This window comes from Aulostomus chinensis, chromosome 2 (genome assembly GCF_037954235.1).
Source record: "Aulostomus chinensis isolate RoL2024-O1b breed Wild chromosome 2, RoL_Achi_v1.0, whole genome shotgun sequence".
Taxonomy (NCBI): Eukaryota; Metazoa; Chordata; class Actinopteri; order Syngnathiformes; family Aulostomidae; genus Aulostomus; species Aulostomus chinensis.
Window position 1 is genome coordinate 10,753,360 of NC_141321.1, and position 20,130 is coordinate 10,773,489.

The 20,130-nt window shown below is 44.4% G+C and overlaps 2 protein-coding genes across 27 annotated transcripts in view; one reads left to right on the forward strand and one right to left on the reverse strand.

Annotated features, from left to right (window-relative positions):
- Positions 1 to 8,079, forward strand: part of madd (MAP-kinase activating death domain) — a 49,163-nt gene extending 41,084 nt beyond the window's left edge. For 19 of the 24 annotated variants that reach the window (XM_086179084.1, XM_086178991.1, XM_086179053.1 and 16 more), the window contains 3 exons: positions 2,773 to 2,842; positions 4,893 to 4,939; positions 6,212 to 8,079. In XM_086179084.1, coding sequence (XP_086035210.1) covers positions 2,773 to 2,842; positions 4,893 to 4,939; positions 6,212 to 6,325 — 231 coding nt within the window. In that variant the 3' untranslated portion in view covers positions 6,326 to 8,079. The remainder of the gene's footprint in view (positions 1 to 2,772; positions 2,843 to 4,892; positions 4,940 to 6,211) is intronic. The other 5 variants (XM_086179103.1, XM_086179111.1, XM_086179135.1 and 2 more) reach the window with 1 other exon arrangement.
- Positions 1,082 to 20,130, reverse strand: part of bbox1 (butyrobetaine (gamma), 2-oxoglutarate dioxygenase (gamma-butyrobetaine hydroxylase) 1) — a 38,220-nt gene continuing 19,171 nt past the window's right edge. For 2 of the 3 annotated variants that reach the window (XM_086179187.1, XM_086179167.1), the window contains exons 4-8: positions 17,746 to 17,944; positions 16,849 to 16,954; positions 16,523 to 16,719; positions 14,735 to 14,901; positions 12,633 to 14,119 (exon numbers count right to left, since the gene is read on the reverse strand). In XM_086179187.1, the coding sequence (XP_086035313.1) occupies positions 13,959 to 14,119; positions 14,735 to 14,901; positions 16,523 to 16,719; positions 16,849 to 16,954; positions 17,746 to 17,944 (830 nt within the window). In that variant the 3' untranslated portion in view covers positions 12,633 to 13,958. Of the gene's footprint in view, positions 3,048 to 12,632; positions 14,120 to 14,734; positions 14,902 to 16,522; positions 16,720 to 16,848; positions 16,955 to 17,745; positions 17,945 to 20,130 lie in introns of those variants that run through there. The other variant, XM_086179178.1, reaches the window with a different exon arrangement.

Genomic DNA, 20,130 nt, shown 5'->3' on the forward strand with positions numbered 1-20,130 from the left:
AAGGGGCTTGCAGGATTTCACGTCCTGTTTAGGGCTGGGTACCTTTCAAAAATTTTCGGTACCGGTGCCGGTTCCGGTACGGTACTTTTTTCAGTAACAATTTAATTAAAAAAATTAGTGTAAGTAAGCTAGTAAGAAGTTCTCCTCACAACGGGATGAACAGCAGCAGCAGCTAGTGTCAGGAGGAAAAACAACAACAGTTCACGCAAGCGCTGGCCGACTCACTTGTGTTAGCTTAAAGTTAGCTTACCTGTTGAAGACAACCCCGACATGGCGGCCGCCCCATGGTCTGTTTTCTCGGCTAAGGAGGATTCCTCCGGTGGTAGATATTTCGAAAGAGGCACATCCACGACGGGCGGACTTGAAGGCTGGGATGAGGAAGGCTGCGGTCTGCCCTTCATAACATCAAACACCGTGCAACGTTCTGCTCTCATATGTATCCCGTGCACGTTTACGTGCTTCATCAGATTTGAGGTGTTGCTGTCTTTTGCCACGACATCCTTTTTGCAGATATTGCATCGCGCTCTATTGGCGTTCTAATAAAATGGAGCCACACTTTTGACCGCGGAGGCATTTCTTATCTCACCGTCTCTTGCGTCTCTCTCACACACATGCAGGTAACAACACCCACACACACATAACACGTGTTACTGGACGCAACGTATAATGTTCATTGGATGGTGAAGTCATGAACTGCCCTACTCTGTCTCTCATTGGCAGTTAGGATATCAGGGTTAGCCAATCAGAGAGCGAGTAAGGCGGGGCCTTCCTCAACCATCCTAGACCACTCGTCGCCAGAGTCACCACCGGCAGTATTATCAGAGCTTTGCTTTTTACCTTGCAAGTACCGAGGCATTTCGGTCGGTGCTGTTAAAGTACCGAAGTCCGGTACCCACCCCTAGTCCTGTTCCAGATGAAAGTCTGACGCCAGTGCAGCAAATCAGGCTCCTTCAAATAAATCATCAAATCTTATTTGGGTCCACTCCTAAAACAAAGATGACTTTTAGAGCACCACTCCGCTTCATCAGCATCTTCTGATCCTTGACACCCATGTTCTCACACAGTTTTTTTTCTGCCTTCGTGTTTATGAATGGTCACTTTAGTACAGAAGCAACAACTGAAGATTACAGGAGCACCACAGATACAAGACAAACACATCAATGCGTGTAAAAATCTAGCATTCGGACTGAAAAAATAGCCAGTGGCTATAATCCTGCCAGTGGTCTAAGACAGTCTCCAGAATCCAGAATGCACAGTTTGGTCCAGATCGCCCAGTTTATCACATCAATCATCTCTCCAGCAGCTTGCATCAAAATCTGTCAGGTAGTTTTTGCGACATCTTGCAAACACACAGATATGCTGGTGAACGAACGCCGGCTGTCTCCTCTTAAAATCCTCCATCAAAATTGATCATGCTTTTTTCACTGCAAACAATGATCTGGCCTCTGCTTTTGTCACGTGGGTGAACTGACCTTTTATCAGGTGACAGTGTGCCTCTCCTGGCTGCGCTGCCCTGGCTCCCTCAAGTTGATTGTTGTGGCTTCATATTGGACGGCGTCGTAATAGTGTTACAATCAGTGTCCAGTCACGACTTCTTCGCTCATCCTCAGTGAAGCTGAACATCTGGTTGCTTTGCCACAGTTGGTGGATGGCGAGTGTTTCCTGATTGGCTCATGAAAGCTCCTCTTGTTTTGGTACACACCCCTCAGTGGGAGCTTTAGCCAGCTCCTGAAACCATCTGCATCCTTCTTGATAAAATGATTAACGTGAGCGAGCGTTGGGGGTGAGGTGATGTCAGAGATGACGTCCTACAACGCAGCAGGAGTGAAGCGTGTGTCATTGACTGCCCTCATTTATCTGTTCTGCTTGTGTGAGCAAGTGGTGTTGGTGCCAGCCCTTGTTGCTGGAGGAGGAGGCATGGAGGGCTGTGGGGGACTGACATGTTTAAAGTCCAGGAAAACTAAGGTGAACCCAGCTCTCGACACCCTAGAGTCCAGCCGCTAGTCCTCTTATTTCTTTTCTTTGTCTATCTCCTAGTTTTGGGGGGGGCTGATCCTCCTGTGACAGGTGTCCAGATTGGCTCTGGTAACTTCCACGCTAGATTCTTGTTTTGAATCTGTCCGAGGCTCCTGTGGATAGCGCCCTCTCAGAGTGCCGTTGAGTGTTTGTGCTCTTCTGTCCGATAATAATCCAAACCATTTCTCTCCCATGCTCTCTCCCCCTGCAAGGAGCGGAAGGTACACAACCTCTGCTGTGTTTGCTTATTAGCAGTAACATCTTCTTGGGTTCCTTTTTGTTCTCTCTATCTTTTCTTTTTACTCTTGTAGCTGTATGGCAAATCTGATTTTGTGTCCTTGTCCACATTTTTTATATGGAACTTCCATGTATGCATCATATGGGCCATATTTGCATCTGTTAGCATAGAAAGAACTGTTACTCTACCACCCTGTCTGTTCAAACCCAATCCTTCCAGTTCTGACAGGCTATATTGATGAAACATGTCATGTGATTAAGTTTGAAGCTTTGAGCATCGCTCCTCATGTAACCGTCGCCCATGTATCATGGAAACTTCTCATAGTGTGCTTTTCTTTTCTTTTGGTTCGCTGTTAAGAGCTTGCATTCCATGTGTAGCTGTTTTCTTTTACCTTTTCATACTGAATAAGACGAGCTTGACATGTTTAATTTTAGATATGAAGTGTTAACTTTCATCCAGTGTTGTTGAGTTAATAATGTTCTGTCTTGTTTTGTTTCTTTTTGTTTGTTTGTTTTTAGGTTTTCATAGAGCTGAGTCACATTAAAAAGTGCAATACAGTGAAGGGAGTCTTTGTCCTGGAGGAATTTGGTAAATACACCATCTATTGATTCTAGGCCTGTACTCGGCACGGCAGTAACTCAGCTTCACGGCAAATGTCATGACCAGAGCTAACAGAGGCTGACTGAATTGGATACTTGCTCTTCTTCAGAGGAACACTGGGACTGGGTTCAAGCCAGGGATGTCGTCTTCAGAGGATGGGGGTCTTCTCTCACTCACGCGGGGTCCACATTTCCTTTAGCCAGAAAGGACAGAACTGATCAAGAAGTCTTTTAGGGCAAAATAAAAAAAATAAAAAAAATCCCTGACATTGAGGCTATGACTACCAAGGTTCTACTAAACTCCACTCTCACAAAGTTTCATGGACTGACAGAAACCAGCACTGTCCAGCACAGCCCAAAACCACCACACTGCATGACTTGGTCCTCCATCACAGAGAACATCAGCACCGGGGATTAGCTGCTGCGCGTCCTCACCAGTGCGTCAGCGTCCGCTGCTGAAAGTAGTACTCTTGACTAAAACTACAGATCCCAGCTGTCTCAGGTCACCCCTGAGCATAACTGGAGGTTACCAGAGAGCACAAACCTCCACCGGGGACAACTCGACTCATAAAGCCGTTTTTGCTGTGTTAAATGGATCTGCGCAGAATTCAGCCTCCTAGTTTGGGAGGCATTCTGCTGACATACGAACAAACACAAAACACACAGCTCCTCGCTGAAGATAAATAGGTGCAGGACACAAGAGGGATATGACTTGACACGGAAGTAATACTTAGCAACACCAGCCTCATGTTTTGAGAGGCTGATGGATACGTGGTGGTAACCCTATCACCATGCTTTGCCCCGGGACGTAACAACCTTTAGTGTTTCCTTCATATTTGTTACGTTTTCAGGACTTTACAAGTGTAGGATTTTCTAGTTTTCTGCTGCATGCCGCACTTCCTGACTGAATGTGTCACTGACGCACTGAGGATGTCATTGACAGAGACTTTTAGCTGTTCACCAAACTGACCTATCTGGACTAACATGAGAATTAGCTTCACGCAGTGAAGAGAGCAAAGAGGGTTGCTGTCGTAGCTGAGCGGTTAAAGTCTAGTGCTTCCCTGTGGTGGTAGATGGAATAGCAGCTGGAGGTTGAGGTGGAGTGCCAGGCGGGGTTACTGCCGTGTCTCTGTGCTGCTTTTGTAATGTTGCCCTCATCTTTGCCACTATGAAAACCTTCATTCTCCAGCAGGTAAAGTGTTGTCATCTTTCTCCTTCCTTATTCAGGCCAATCCTGCACACCATCTTCTCTCACTGCTTCACTTTGAGTTCCTCTTCCATCACTTTCCCTCCGCTTCCTTCCTCTCTTCTTCGCTTTTCATTTCACCCCAGACCCATGTGATTATCACCCCCCGCCCCCGACAGCCTGCCTGTGTATCTCAGCTTGAGGAGATCTCGGTGGGACTGTGGTTTGGAGGTGGGGAGGGGGTCATGTGTCCTCTTCTTCTCTGCTACGGGTTCACAGTTACTAATGAAAAGTCCGTCTGTCCTGTGGACGACGACATGGTCCCGGGCCTCTTGTAGCTGCTTCTCTGTGACGTCTTTTGGTTTTTAGCTCATGGGGGTGGGGGGGGTGTTATCTTGTGTTTTCATACTTGAAATTTACTACATGCAGACTTTTGTAAAGAAGACACTTCAGTGTTTTTACTTGTCCATGTTTGTGGGTTGTGAACGTCCTCACCAACAGTCTCTGCTCCAACTCATTCCTCAACAAACGTTTCGGCCCCCAAATTGAGCTTGACAGAGCTGGTCCTCGGCTCACGCTGCCCCGCTCCAACAGCTGAGGGGCAGATTTGGCCTCCTAGTTTTGACCTCCTTGGTGGAGGGAACAACAACATGACATCATATCAGCCTATGACATCACTCGCTCTCTGACTGCTGATGGACGATTCTTAGCCTACGTACCATTCAACATCTTTTTTTTGTCCAAGTCCAACCCCCACCCCCCACCCCCGTCACCCTCAGAAGCTCTCAAACAATAACTGACTGAAGTTCCTGCTGCCTTTGAATGTTCTGTTCTGTCTCTTGCACCGGCATAGTTCCTGAAACTAAAGAAGTGGTGATCCACAAGTACAAGACCCCCATGGTGAGTCCTCGCTTCCTCCCTCACTCAGCGTTGTTTGAGCGGCGCTTCACCGGGCGCCTCACACACTCTTGACATTTATCGCTGTAAACACGGCAGATGTGACTGCGGAGCTTCGAAACAGGAGCCATCGTCTCAGTTTAGTCTGAGCGAGTCGTAAAAGCATCACTGCACCTTTGGGAGTTTGACCCTCTGGTCTCTTTAAACCAGCGTGTAATGAGAGAACCACTCAAGTGTTCCACCCTAGTGAGTTACACAGCTTAAAAAAACCCAGGACATCTGTAATTACAAGAGCAGATATGATCCAGGACGCCTGGTTTGAAGGTCGAAACTGCATTCAACAACTGAGACCTCTAGAACAGGAGAGGTTAGTGGAGCTCTGGTTCAGGTGGAGTTGCGGTGCTCGTCATGTTGAACTGGGAGAACTGGAGTGAAAAGAGGGAAGCTGCCACACTCACCTGCTGCACAGCTGCTTACTTCCAGGCAGAAAAGCAAACAACAACTCGAATGATGTTTCTGGTTGAGACGAAGCACCAAAGAAGACTCAGTCAGATAAAGAAACACACTGAAAAGACACGACGCACCGCGGTGGTCGGATGCGTGGGACATAATCGGCCCATGGTGATGTCACAGGAAGGCTATGTTAGCACAGCTAATAGCGTCTCAGAGTACTCGTATGTTAGAGCTGTTGGTGGTTTGAGCCTCCACCAGTGAAACTGTTGTGGAGGAGTGGAATGTAGATGAGCTGCTGGGACATCCAGACCTCCAACATGCTCCACCCAAGCACAACCACTCACACGGCCTGCACATGCCCTCCTGAGCCTGGGGGACCTGGAGGTTGCATTTGGAGGGTGTTCAGGTAAAAACCTCTGCCAAAGGGGAAATATGAGGATGGATGATAATGACCAGTGAGAGGAGGTGATCATCAGAGCGTTTCCATGACTACAGTAGTGAAGAAACAGGTGCTGAACGACAGAAGAAGAGGAAGATGTGACGACCTTTGAAGGTTCCTCTGCAGCTCCTCCTCCAGCCTGCAGATCAGTTTCAGGTGTGACACCAACAGCAGTGAGGGTCTGAGAACTTGGATGGAGCATGTTTGGGGTCCCAGCACGGTTGCTCCGGGGTTTGGACCGGTTCCATTCCTCTTCTTAGTCAGCCAGGGCTCCCACGAACAGCAGGATGCTGATCTGGTGGGTCAGGTGACGAGGGCGGGGTCTCACTGTCATGGAGCCTTCACCTGATCCTCTTCCTCACGCTGTTCTCCCTCCTCTGCAGGCCCATCAGATCTGTTATTCCGTCCTCTGCCTGTTCTCCTACGTGGCGGCAGTGAAGGGGAAGGAGGCGGAAGGAAAAGCCAAGATTCTGTCACCGAGGCCCCTCCCTAGCTAGTCTCCACCCGTGCCCCCCACCCTCTCTGTCCTCAATGTGCCTCTCTACTTGAACTGGCATCTCAGCTCCACAGACTTCTGACAATCCCTTATTGACTTGTAAGCACACGACCCCCCTCCCTCCCCTTTCCCTGTATATAGGATACCAGGAGCCTTTATCTGGGCGTGTGTGTAGATGTGTGTGTCCCTGGTCTGTGACGTCGTGTAAATACGCTCCCTAGCGACTAGCTCCATGTTGAACATAGACGATGTGAGTCCTCCCTCTAGTCCCCACCGTGTCAGTCCTCTAGCTGTTTTGTAACGATAGGAGATGTGAGGCGGAGCCGGAGGCCCCGAGTGCATGCAGGTCTCGTGCACAGCCCTGACATTCACCAGCGCCTCCCCTCGTCCCACGCTGCCGCCATGTGTTCCTCTGTGCTACCTTCGTGGTGACTGTGAAGTTCCGGTCTGTCCAAGTGTCTGCTGGTGAGACATCCAGAGGTTGTCATCAAACCTGCTTGTGTATCCTGCACCAGAGCGTCGCCGCTGCCACCGCCGCATGTAAACGCTTCTTAAAATACTGTGACGTGTTCTCTTGCTGTTGCTCAGGGCGCCAGGCGCTATTACTGTTCTAGTTCTGCTGTAAAGGTTCTCGTCTGTGGTCTGCTGTTTGACAATTGCATGATACTATGAGGATGAAAAATAAATATTATATATATATATATATATATGGTTATATATAGTATTTATTTGATATAACATATATATTTACTGTAAAAAGACTTGTTGATCTGCTAGATGTGCAATACTAGTAGCTAACCATCGCCAGAGCCAGGTTCTCTTGACTTCACTGGCTGAACAGGGTGACGAATGTAAGGAAGAACGTGTTTTTCTTTTCTATAGAACATTTAGAGTGGAGTGAATATGACGTGTGTGACATGACTGTTTTGAATTTGTCTTTTAAATGTGTGTGTGTGTGTGTGTGTGTGTGTGTGTGTGTACTCTATACATGATACTGTATATACATAAATGTCACAGGATAGAAAACTGCTGCTGCCTCCCTCTGTACCCTCGGAGCACACTCAGGCCACGTTCCATTAAGTGATGTCAGAGCGGGGGCCACGTTTATGAACACCGTCGATTCACCAGGAGAACCGCGTACACACTGTCACAAACATCAATAAGCATTCCTCCGATTTGCACATCTATGCATACTCTGTTATTCAGTCCACATGCATGAGCTCGATTTCTCCTCCACAGTAAACAAAGATGATGTCATATCCATTCTGCTCCCAAACTCAACGAACCACGAATCTCGGTGGTGAAGCTGCAGCTGGAGCGACTCTGCAGCTCTTTGTGCGCCTTCGACGTGACACACAGTGAGACCAGTTCTGACATGCAGCCTCCACGTATCCATCTGGTCTGAACCTTTTAACACCGTCCAAGCGAGACCGTCTCCTCTCGTCGTTTGCCATCAACACTGAGCGAAAACTAGTTTTAAACCTTTTTGCGCCCATGTTCAAACTCAAGAGTTTGGATTCTTGGATCATTTCGCTCTCAGTCCAATTATGAGAGGCTTTGCTGGGAAAGAAAGGGTTAAATATTCAGCAGCCGTTCTCTCTCCTGTGACTGATGGCGGGCTGTTTGCCCTCCAGACTCCAGCTGTACTCATCCGCTCTGCCACCAGATCGGAGTCCTGAAGTCATTTCTGTCCCAGTAAAGAACTGTTGAATCAGGTCCCATCAGCTTTCACTGTGTGTGTGTGTGTGTGTGTGTATACATTCAACTGTCTCTTCAGATCAGCAATATCTTGGTACAGCCACCGATGACTGGAGGTGTTTTATGTGGACATGCTTGTGTTTCGTCATGTAACTGCTGAGGTAACGGGACGCAGGTCAAACTGAAGCAATCTCCACTTTGGCTGTGGGACACTCTCTTTTGCTTAAGTTTAATTTTTTTGTTTAGTTTTGTAAACTGGAGTATTGTGACCATCTCTGTCATCGTGCTCGCTGGCTGCTGTAACGAGAGGGAATCCATGACACGACAGGCCAAGTATTCCAGTATTTGACGAGTATTTATAGAATATGTACAGCTTTGGCAAGATAATAAAGTTGTCCCACATCAAGCTCCGCCTACTTTAGTCTTTTATGATCAAACACACAAGTCGTTCACACTTTTAAGTGTTTATTTTAGATTGTGTGAGTTTTCACAAAATGAACATTATAAATAATCAGACTTGAGAAACAGGAAGAGTTGGAGACCGGATCAAAAAAGGCACAAAAATTCAGTCAACCAGCAAACTTCAGTCACTCCATATTGGCTGTAGTCTTTTTTTTTTTTTTAGATAAACAGGTCTTTGGCTCATGACAGACAAGAACTGGAACTTCAGATGTCCCGGTTCTCATGTACCATAGACCTCAACATCAAAGAGTTCACAGGAATTCTGGATATTTAAAGGGTTTGTTGTTATTGACTGTGTTTTAGGTGCTGAGGCTTTGATTTAAATACTAGTACTACTACTACTACTACTACTAGTACTACTGCTACGACTGAAGCCTCTGTTTGTGGTACTTGTGCTTGTAGGGGAATGTTGGTTTCTCTAGAACATATTCTCAAGAGGGAAGACCTGCTCTCCAAGTCTGGAGCTATGAAATAATTCCAAAAAACTTTGGCAAAACATGGATAAAAACAAACCTCAGACTACAGAAACGGTTCCTCTGGTTCAGCAGGTGGGTCTGGAGGTGGTTCAGAGGGACCAGGATGACAATCTGGGGACCTGCAGTAGAGGTTTTTTTCCCCCAATTTTATGAAACAAAGGGTGTTGGTGGAGTTTACACACACACACACACACACAGTGACTAGGATTATGAAGTCATTGTGATAGACAGATTAGACGGGCAGGGAGAACTCCAGGGGAACAGAGCATTGAGAGAGCATCCAGCTGATAAATCCACAGACTGAGAACCTCAAGGACATCACGTCCTCTAGAGGAACGTGTCAGCAGAGGGAGAGAACCCTACGGACACGTGCCAGGGATTAAGACCCTGCTGCTGACATCATTATGCATTATCACACACCACAATTAGCACAAATGACACATCACTACTGACAGATTACTGCGTATTATAACACACTACTGACAGATTACTGCGTACTATAACACACTACTGACAGATTACTGCGTGTTATAACACACTACTGACAGATTACTGCGTGTTATAACACACTACTGACGGATTACTGCGTGTTATAACACATTACTGACGGATTACTGCGTGTTATAACACACTACTGACAGATTACTGCGTGTTATAACACACTACTGACAGATTACTGCGTGTTATAACACATTACTGACGGATTACTGCGTGTTATAACACTACTGACGGATTACTGCGTATTATAACACTACTGACTGATTACTGCGTATTATAACACTACTGACAGATTACTGCGTATATAACACACTACTGACGGATTACTTCCTATTATAACACACGACTGACGGATTACTGCGTGTTATAACACGACTGACAGATTACTGCGTATTATAACACACTACTGACGGATTACTTCCTATTATAACACACTACTGACGGATTACTTCCTATTATAACACACGACTGACGGATTACTTCCTATTATAACACACGACTGACGGATTACTGCGTATTATAACACACGACTGACGGATTACTGCGTATTATAACACACGACTGACGGATTACTGCGTATTATAACACACGACTGACGGATTACTGCGTATTATAACACACGACTGACGGATTACTGCGTATTATAACACACGACTGACGGATTACTGCGTATTATAACACACGACTGACGGATTACTGCGTATTATAACACACGACTGACGGATTACTGCGTATTATAACACACGACTGACGGATTACTGCGTATTATAACACACGACTGACGGATTACTGCGTATTATAACACACGACTGACGGATTACTGCGTATTATAACACACGACTGACGGATTACTGCGTATTATAACACACGACTGACGGATTACTGCGTATTATAACACACGACTGACGGATTACTGCGTATTATAACACACGACTGACGGATTACTGCGTATTATAACACACTACTGACGGATTACTGCGTATTATAACACACTACTGACGGATTACTGCGTATTATAACACACTACTGACGGATTACTGCGTATTATAACACACGATTGACGGATTACTGCGTCTTATAACACACTACTGACGGATTACTGCGTATTATAACACACTACTGACGGATTACTGCGTATTATAACACACTACTGACGGATTCCTGCGTATTATAACACACTACTGACGGATTACTGCGTATTATAACACACGATTGACGGATTACTGCGTCTTATAACACACTACTGACGGATTACTGCGTATTATAACACACTACTGACAGATTACTGCGTATTATAACAGACTACTGACAGATTACTGCGTATTATAACACACTACTGACTGATTACTGCGTATTATAACACACTACTGACAGATTACTTCCTATTATAACACACTACTGACAGATTACTTCCTATTATAACACACTACTGACAGACTACTGCGTATTATAACACACTGCTGACAGATCATTGTGTATTTAGTACACTGCTGACAGATCATTGTGTATTTAGCACACTGCTGACAGATCATTGTGTATTTAGTACACTACTGACAGATCATTGTGTATTTAGTACACTACTGACAGATGATTGTGTATTTAATACACTATTGACAGATCATTGTGTATTTAGTACACTACTGACAGATCATTGTGTATTTAGTACACTACTGACAGATGATTGTGTATTTAATACACTATTGACAGATCATTGTGTATTTAGTACACTACTGACAGATCATTGTGTATTTAATACACTATTTACAGATCATTGTGTATTTAGTACACTACTGACAGATCATTGTGTATTTAGCACACTACTGACAGATCATTGTGTATTTAGTACACTACTGACAGATCATTGTGTATTTAGTACACTACTGACCGATCATTGTGTATTTAATACACTATTTACAGATCATTGTGTATTTAGTACACTACTGACAGATCATTGTGTATTTAGTACACTACTGACAGATCATTGTGTATTTAGTACACTACTGACCGATCATTGTGTATTTAGTACACTACTGACAGATCATTGTGTATTTAGTACACTACTGACAGATCATTGTGTATTTAGTACACTACTGACAAATCATTGTGTATTTAGTACACTACTGACAGATCATTGTGTATTTAGTACACTACTGACAGATCATTGTGTATTTAGTACACTACTGACAAATCATTGTGTATTTAGTACACTACTGACAGATCATTGTGTATTTAGCACACTACTGACAGATCATTGTGTATTTAGTACACTACTGACAGATCATTGTGTATTTAGCACACTACTGACAGATCATTGTGTATTTAGTACACTACTGACAGATCATTGTGTATTTAGTACACTACTGACAAATCATTGTGTATTTAGTACACTACTGACAGATCATTGTGTATTTAGTACACTACTGACAGATCATTGTGTATTTAGTACACTACTGACCGATCATTGTGTATTTAGTACACTACTGACCGATCATTGTGTATTTAGTACACTGCTGACAGATCATTGTGTATTTAGTACACTACTGACCGATCATTGTGTATTTAGTACACTGCTGACAGATCATTGTGTATTTAGTACACTACTGACCGATCATTGTGTATTTAGTACACTACTGACAGATCATTGTGTATTTAGCACACTACTGACAGATCATTGTGTATTTAGTACACTACTGACAGATCATTGTGTATTTAGTACACTACTGACAGATCATTGTGTATTTAGTACACTACTGACAGATCATTGTGTATTTAGTACACTACTGACAGATCATTGTGTATTTAGTACACTACTGACAGATCATTGTGTATTTAGTACACTACTGACAGATCATTGTGTATTTAGTACACTACTGACAGATCATTGTGTATTTAATACACTACTGACCGATCATTGTGTATTTAGTACACTACTGACAGATCATTGTGTATTTAATACACTACTGACAGATCATTGTGTATTTAGTACACTACTGACAGATCATTGTGTATTTAATACACTACTGACAGATCATTGTGTATTTAGTACACTACTGACAGATCATTGTGTATTTAGTACACTACTGACAGATCATTGTGTATTTAATACACTACTGACCGATCATTGTGTATTTAGTACACTACTGACCGATCATTGTGTATTTAGTACACTACTGACAGATCATTGTGTATTTAGTACACTACTGACAGATCATTGTGTATTTAGTACACTACTGACAGATCATTGTGTATTTAGCACACTACTGACAGATCATTGTGTATTTAGTACACTACTGACAGATCATTGTGTATTTAGTACACTACTCACAGATCATTGTGTATTTAATACACTACTGACAGATCATTGTGTATTTAGTACACTACTGACAGATCATTGTGTATTTAATACACATTTAAGTCCCTCCAGAAAAACTTGATTATGCGATCACATAATTCTAAATTCTACATTTTTTCAAAGAAGCTTGGAACTCGTTTGACTCATCGAGGTTTTGTAAGCGTGAGCCATGTGGTTCTTGAGTTCTGAAATAAAACAAATAGAGAACTTCATGATTCCTAGCACTTCCTGTGACGCAGTACGCTCGCTTATCTTAGGGAGTCATTAGAAGCCACTCTTTACATTCAGGTCGTAGCCTGGTGAGAGCACAGTGTTGGGGATCACTTTTTTTTCTTATTCATCAAACCGCACTTTTTGCAAATCCCTGCAATTTCATTGCATAAAATTGCATTGATGTCCAGCGTACTCCTTCACATTTTTAAGAAAACGTGCCGCATAATCAAGGATTTTTGCCTGCAACAATCAGAAAAAAACTGCATTTTTCTGGAAGGTCTGACTGACAGATTATTGCACATCATAATATACTAAAGACAGACTGTAATTAGAACTAAACTGACACATTAATGCATGTTATAATACAAAACTGACAAATTGTTGTGTACTATAGTACACTCCTGACAATGTTACAATGCACTCCTGACAATGTTACAATGCACTCCTGACAGATTAGCCAGTGCTCTGATCCTCTCCTGGCAGATGGTCTCAATTACAGATATGATATTCTAAAGTTAAGAGGACAATGTCGACGTAAATCTCAGTGAATTTAAACCTGAAACAACTTCAGCACTCTTAATCTCAAAGCAGTTCTGTAAAACTGAATGAAAATTGTTTCCTGCAAAAAATGCTTGCTGACACCCGTCAGATACAGACACAGTATATTAAGTTGCATTGATGCGTTGCGCTTCAATTACACACGATGTTCTGGCTGATCCTACAGGAAGCATCCTCGCTAATCTACACCAGTGATTCCAAACTGAGTTTACTGATCGTGCGATGCTCGGCCTCTTCATATGTTGGGACTTCTTCACCTGCGGTGAGACGTTCACATCTTTGCACTTTGCCCAGAGCAAATTTAGCTTTTAAGACCCGTGTTAAGTTAGTATTCACCGATAAACCCACTTGTTTCAATTTGGTTGCGTTTCCCCAGCTCACATGTCCCCGTGGACGGAGCTGCGGAGTATCCGGAGGCGAGACATGACTTCGTCCCAGTCCAGGTAGGCACCCTCCAGGTGTCTCAATCTGTCTGGGCTGCTAGCGTAGCTCCTCCGGCCGTGCAGCAAACGCCAGTTGTCAAAGGTGACCAGGTCACCTGAAATACAAGATATTAAAAACTTAACATCAGTTTCTTCTGTCACAACAAAAACTTCAATCCAAGGGTCACGGGATTATTTTTTAACGAACACACACCAGAGTAAGAGGATAGCTTGCAACTGAAAGGAAAACATTTTATATAAAATGTGTATTTGAAACCTTCAGAATCTTCAAAGTCCTCAAGGACACATCATTGGAGGTTTGCCAACACTGAGACTTGAACCCTGCGTGCCGCCATCTCCCTACTGGTGGCGCCATCCTGCAACAATTCCACGTCCTTGATGTCTCATACAATGTCATTACATCCTGTGTGGCACGCTGAGATTATTCAGAACAGTTTCACCAGACGGGGGTGATTAGATTTGGTCTACAGCGACGGAGATGGCATTTACACTGCTGATGTCATGGTGACCTTGCTGCTGCCGCTGTTGTTCATCATGGTACCGTTCTTGTTCTGGGATCCGTCTCTAAGAGCCTCCCTGACATTTTCACGTTTATTTTTATTCTGACTTCTCTGAACTTTGTCCATGTGTGGCCGTGTCAGCGAGGAGCTGATCAGAACATGAAACACATGAATTATTTGGGAATATCCTATCAGAGGAGATTTACCGACCTGGCTCCATCTTGTAGGTGACCATGTTCTCTGGGCGGTTCATGATGTTCACGTAGGCCTTCAGGGCTCTGTAGAAGGGCTGGACCTGGTGCAGGGGGAGGTCCAGCACAGAGTCTCTGGTGGCGTTGTTGTAGTTGATCCTAACAACTCGATCCTTGGCATCAACACTGCTCAGAGACAGACATGACGAATAATTAAGTAGTTCCCTGGGTGTGTCTTTAAGATGCATTTGTACAGTTGGGGTCCCAAACTCAAAATACTTGAGGGCTGCTGATTCTTCAAAGTTCTGCATACTAAGAACAGAACACCAAATAATAACATTAGTTTAGAACTAAGAACACTGAATGTCAACGTTAGCGTACAATAATAAGACAACACGGAATCATGACGTTAGCATAGAATGAGAATAAAACACTGAATAAGATTAATTTAGAACAAAGAACAAACACCAACTGATAACCTTAGCTTAAAACCTAGAACAAACAACAAAAGGTAATGTTAGCTTAGGATAAGAACAAGTATGAATGATAACGTTAGCTTAGGATAAGAACAAGTTCGAATGATAACGTTAGCTTAGGATAAGAACAAGTACGAACGATAACGTAAGTTTAGGATAAGAACAAGTACGAACGATAACGTAAGTTTAGGATAAGAACAAGTACGAACGATAACGTTAGCTTAGGATAAGAACAAGTACGAACGATAACGTTAGCTTAGGATAAGAACAAGTACGAACGATAACGTAAGTTTAGGATAAGAACAAGTACGAACGATAACGTAAGTTTAGGATAAGAACAAGTACGAACGATAACGTAAGTTTAGGATGAGAACAAGTACGAACGATAACGTAAGTTTAGGATGAGAACAAGTACGAACGATAACGTAAGTTTAGGATAAGAACAAGTACGAACGATAACGTAAGTTTAGGATAAGAAGAAGTACGAATGACAACGTAAGTTTAGGATAAGAACAAGTACGAACGATAATATTAATCTAGAATAAGAACACCTAAAGGTAATGTTAACTTAGAATAATGAACATACAGTAAAGGATTAATAGGCTCCAGCCCCCCCCCCCCCCGCGACCCTTAACAGGAATAAACGGAAGACGATGGATGGATGGATGGATAGACAGTAAATGATAACATCAGCTGATTTCCCACTGACTTGGTTCTACTCATGTTCAAGTACAAGCCAAATGTAACACAAATGGAGGCTGGTGATGATGATGATGATGATAATGAAGATGATGATAGTGGCTGTTTGAAATGTTTTATTTGTACAAGGGAACTTGTATGTGGAATTTGAATGCTACGACTACTGCTACTAATGATGATGATAGAGATAGTAATGAGAGAATATCTCAGCCAAATCACTATGATTTGATATCATGTGGCAGTTGTATTAAACTGTGGTGCGGGCCATGTCTGGCCCCCCAGCCAGTAGTTTGAAATCCCTGGAGTACAGTGAATTAATTGATTATGAAGAAATGAAATCTCTTGATTTGGATTATTTACTGTCTCTTGTTTTATTGACTGTTTTCAGGTCAATAAATGTTAAGAGCTTCATAAAAGTCCTCAGAGGTAGTTGAGTGCATGAGCAGCAGGAATGTAATAATAACGGTGAACAGCAGATGGCAGCGTCTTCCTTCCAAATTCTAATCATTGACGAGGCATGCAGCTGCATCCTGTCCTTCAAATTTGTCTTGTCAACAGTGTCAGGCACTTTACCGCACACATACAGGTTATAAATGTGTGTGTGTGTGTTAAAGCAGGCCACCTCCACCTACTCAATGATGCATTTCTTTGACTGCAGCATGAAGTCGCAGTAGTCGGCTCCCATGTCGGTGAAGTCCACGTGGAGCGAGGTGAGGGTCTGGAAGGCCTCCGGGTCTTCGGTGCGCAGCTGCTCGGCCATGTGGAAGCCATCCACCACCTCGCTCTCTCCTCCCTCCGCTGCCTGGTTGATGCAGTGCAGGAACTGCACCTACACACACACACACACACACACACACACAGATTTTCCAGAAAAGCTAAACACCGGCAGCCGAGCCACACTGACAGAGACTGTGGCTCTGTTGAGAGTGTATTTTAAGAGTGTGTGTCAGTTACTCACTCCAGGAGCGAAGTGCAGCGCTGGATAGTCGGTGTGCAGGCTGAGTCTGCCTGAGGTGTAGGCCACGTTGTTGGCCAGGTATTTGTCCTGGACCTGCCACGTGTGCCTGACGACAATGATGAGATACATTAATAAACCCTACATTAATTATTTACTCTGGCTTTAGAAGATCAGCACAGACAATTAGGCTGTGTGCAGAGAAGAAGGATGAGCTGAACTTTGCAGTGATCCCTGAGGGGAAACTGGGCAGCTTCACAGGCTTCTGAAGTAGAGGCTTCATTGAGATGCAGCCAGAGTGGAGTGCTAATGAGCTAAAGTTATCTCCCATGTTCTGCCTGCATGCCCAACTTTAGGAAACAGACAGACAGAGTTGTTCTGACGGCAGGTCTGCGGCGTCTCTGCTTCCAGCGGTATGAGCTCATGTGCTGGCAGTGGAAAGGCTCCACGCTCCAGACCTCTGTTCTGACTGAGTGCACCAGGTAATTCCTCTGGCTTAAAAATGCTGGAATGCTTTTAGGTTGTTTTTGCCGTCTCTGTCCTCAAGTAATCAGCACTGCAATAAGTCAGAGTGATGAACTCTAGTGTGGCGAGTGAGGGGGACAGAGAGGGAGAGAGAAGGTCTCTCCAGCTTCTCCAGCATGAATCAAAGTGACAGGTACCTGAGACACACACATTTCATCCTTTCATCTCCAAATCTAGCCGCCTTTTTTGATTCACTGGAACGGGGGTAAATGAATGTCTTTTGTGATTCATTTTAATTAATAACACTCACCGGGCGCAGCTCCAGGTTTAAAATATGCTCAGTGGAACATTTCAAGATTTAGTGTGGCAGATTATTCAACAGTGGCTTGGCGGAGGATGAGTGCAGCAAAGTGTGTGAACACTGCAGAGTCTCACCCGTAGAATGTCAGCCGGAGATAGCCGATCCTCTCAGCCAGTCTGGCCACTTGGCCTTGCTTCGCTGGAGCCCCCTTCAGGTAGACGATGCCAACACGGCGCAGTGCCAGGAGCCAAGCCAGCGCCGCCTTATCATCGTGGAGGATGTCATGGTAGTCGGCTGTGGGGATACGCAGTTTGCAGTCCCAGTAGTATCGATCTAGAATGAGTCAGAGGACATGTTCAGAGTCATCCTGCGGTGGTTGTACCGGCCAGCGTTCCACCGTTCGGGTCTGCACTGCAGCTAAGGAATAGCTTCATTGGGTCCTGCTGTATTTTTACACCACCTGAAACATGTCTGACCTGATGTGCTGTACATTTCATTATTGGGTGGGTGAGGGGAAAGGCTGGTCAAGCACTGGCGTGATGATGAGCCGCTACTTTGCTGGTTACACCTGACAACTGACAGTGTCTCGTTTCTTGTCATGTTAACGTTATGAGATCCTCTGTTAGAGTCACTTTTCACAGCTGGTCTAGAGTACGTTCCCTGGAGCACGTCTGCTCTTGGTACAATCCAAACTTGTCTCTCAGGATTTGACCAGTTATCCTTGGCAGAAACATTAGTTTGGATGAATCAATGAAAAGCAAAAAAAATCCCTCTGCACACCCGAAAAATCTTTTGACAGGCTCATTGATGGAGTAAATAGGAGGAAAAATGAGATATCTGAAGCTCTTTGAGTGAAACCTTGTATGCTCTTTATCTCTCCTCACCACCGTGTGGATGAATGAGTGGACAACCAGTGTGTCTCTATGTGCTGGATGATACCTGCAGCTGGAGGGGAGACATGTCAAATACTGTACTTCAGAGACCGACTGAGGGCCAGTGCGGGGGTGGTGCTGATGCAGGCAGTGCTGCTACATACGTGCACCTCAGTATTTGTCCACTTTAATTGTATTTAGAAACCTCTTCTGAATTAAGCATCTCACCGAGGACGAGTGGTGGTGGTGGGGAGGTAATGAGTTGGCGTTTTACCAACATTTCTGTTCAGTGGGCTTGAAATAAATGAGTATGAAACTAATAGTCAGAAATCTTGATGCTAATTGAACTATTCCAGATTGTATTAACACACTATGAATGACCAGCACAGTCGGCTAGGTAATGGAGGCGGAGTTGTGACGCCACACCCAGCCAAACGGGCACGTTTTCCCCAGAGGCAGCTTGAAAAGACACATAGAAGACAAAAGCTTCTCAAGTGCACAACAATAACAACAGTTCTCCAAAAAAACAATACAAAAGTGTGCTTCCATTCTAAGACATAAACTTGAATGTAAGCTCTCTATTTGTGTTGTTAATCTTTACATTTATCATCAGCCTTCTTCTACATTTATTTGTCGCAGCTTGCTGCTGCGTGTGATTCAGAATGAATAGCTTGCTGAGAGAAATCAGCATGTCTCTGTCAGACAGACACAAGTGGAAAAATCCTCCCACTGTTCTCCACCCAGCTGGCGCGAGTCCCTTTTCCACCGATCTTCTCTCCACTGACTTCCACAGCAACAGCCGCTAAGTACATTCTGAGAGGAGGAGGCTTTGACTGAGGAGAGAGTCTACCTGTTTGACGACTGGGCCTTTTGTTGGTGCCTACCGACTTCTAGGCTGTGTTACGAACTGCTGCATCACTAACAGATTACAAGGCCAGAGCCTGCAGGAGACGAATGCCCAGCAGGGCAAGCTCGCTGGACTGGACGCATCATTCATCAACAAGCGTCTAAAACTTTCAAGCAAACTGTGACTGATCAACTCTGAAGGCCATAAAGACTACAGTTGCATGGTTTTCTTCTCCAGGAAGCACAGCGAGATGCAACATCAGTCAGGAACACAGCGACCATCATGACTCGCAGACCTCCCTGCAGGCTGCTGTCACAAACAATCAGTTTCTGGCTGCACAGTTCAAAGGGTCGTGAACTCGCCGCTTGTTAAAACTTGTGGAGGGGTGGGGGGGCAAAACAAAGGCTAAGAATGAGAAACTGGGGCAAAGGTCAAACCAAAATGTTACAATTACTCTTGTGAAGTGAGGTGCTGCTGTGTTTCTGTGCCGTGGTTGAGGGTAACACCTGTGACAAAGAGACTGCAGCACCAGCCGCCGCGTGCACATACATCACCCGAGCTGGCCTGGCACCGGCTCAGCTCCTGCCTCATCCTGAAACGTGATCACGCTCGCTGCCACTGACCCGCTTCACACTGTGGCATCCGGGCCAAACAAAAATGAGAACATCTGCCTTCTAATCATGTAATCAGCTCCTCACGTGTGCTGGGTTTGAAAGGAAAGGCTGATGCCAAATGTGAAGGTCTTTTTAGGGTTTTGTCAGTGAAAGAACAGACAAATGAGGGCTGTTCTTACAAATCTG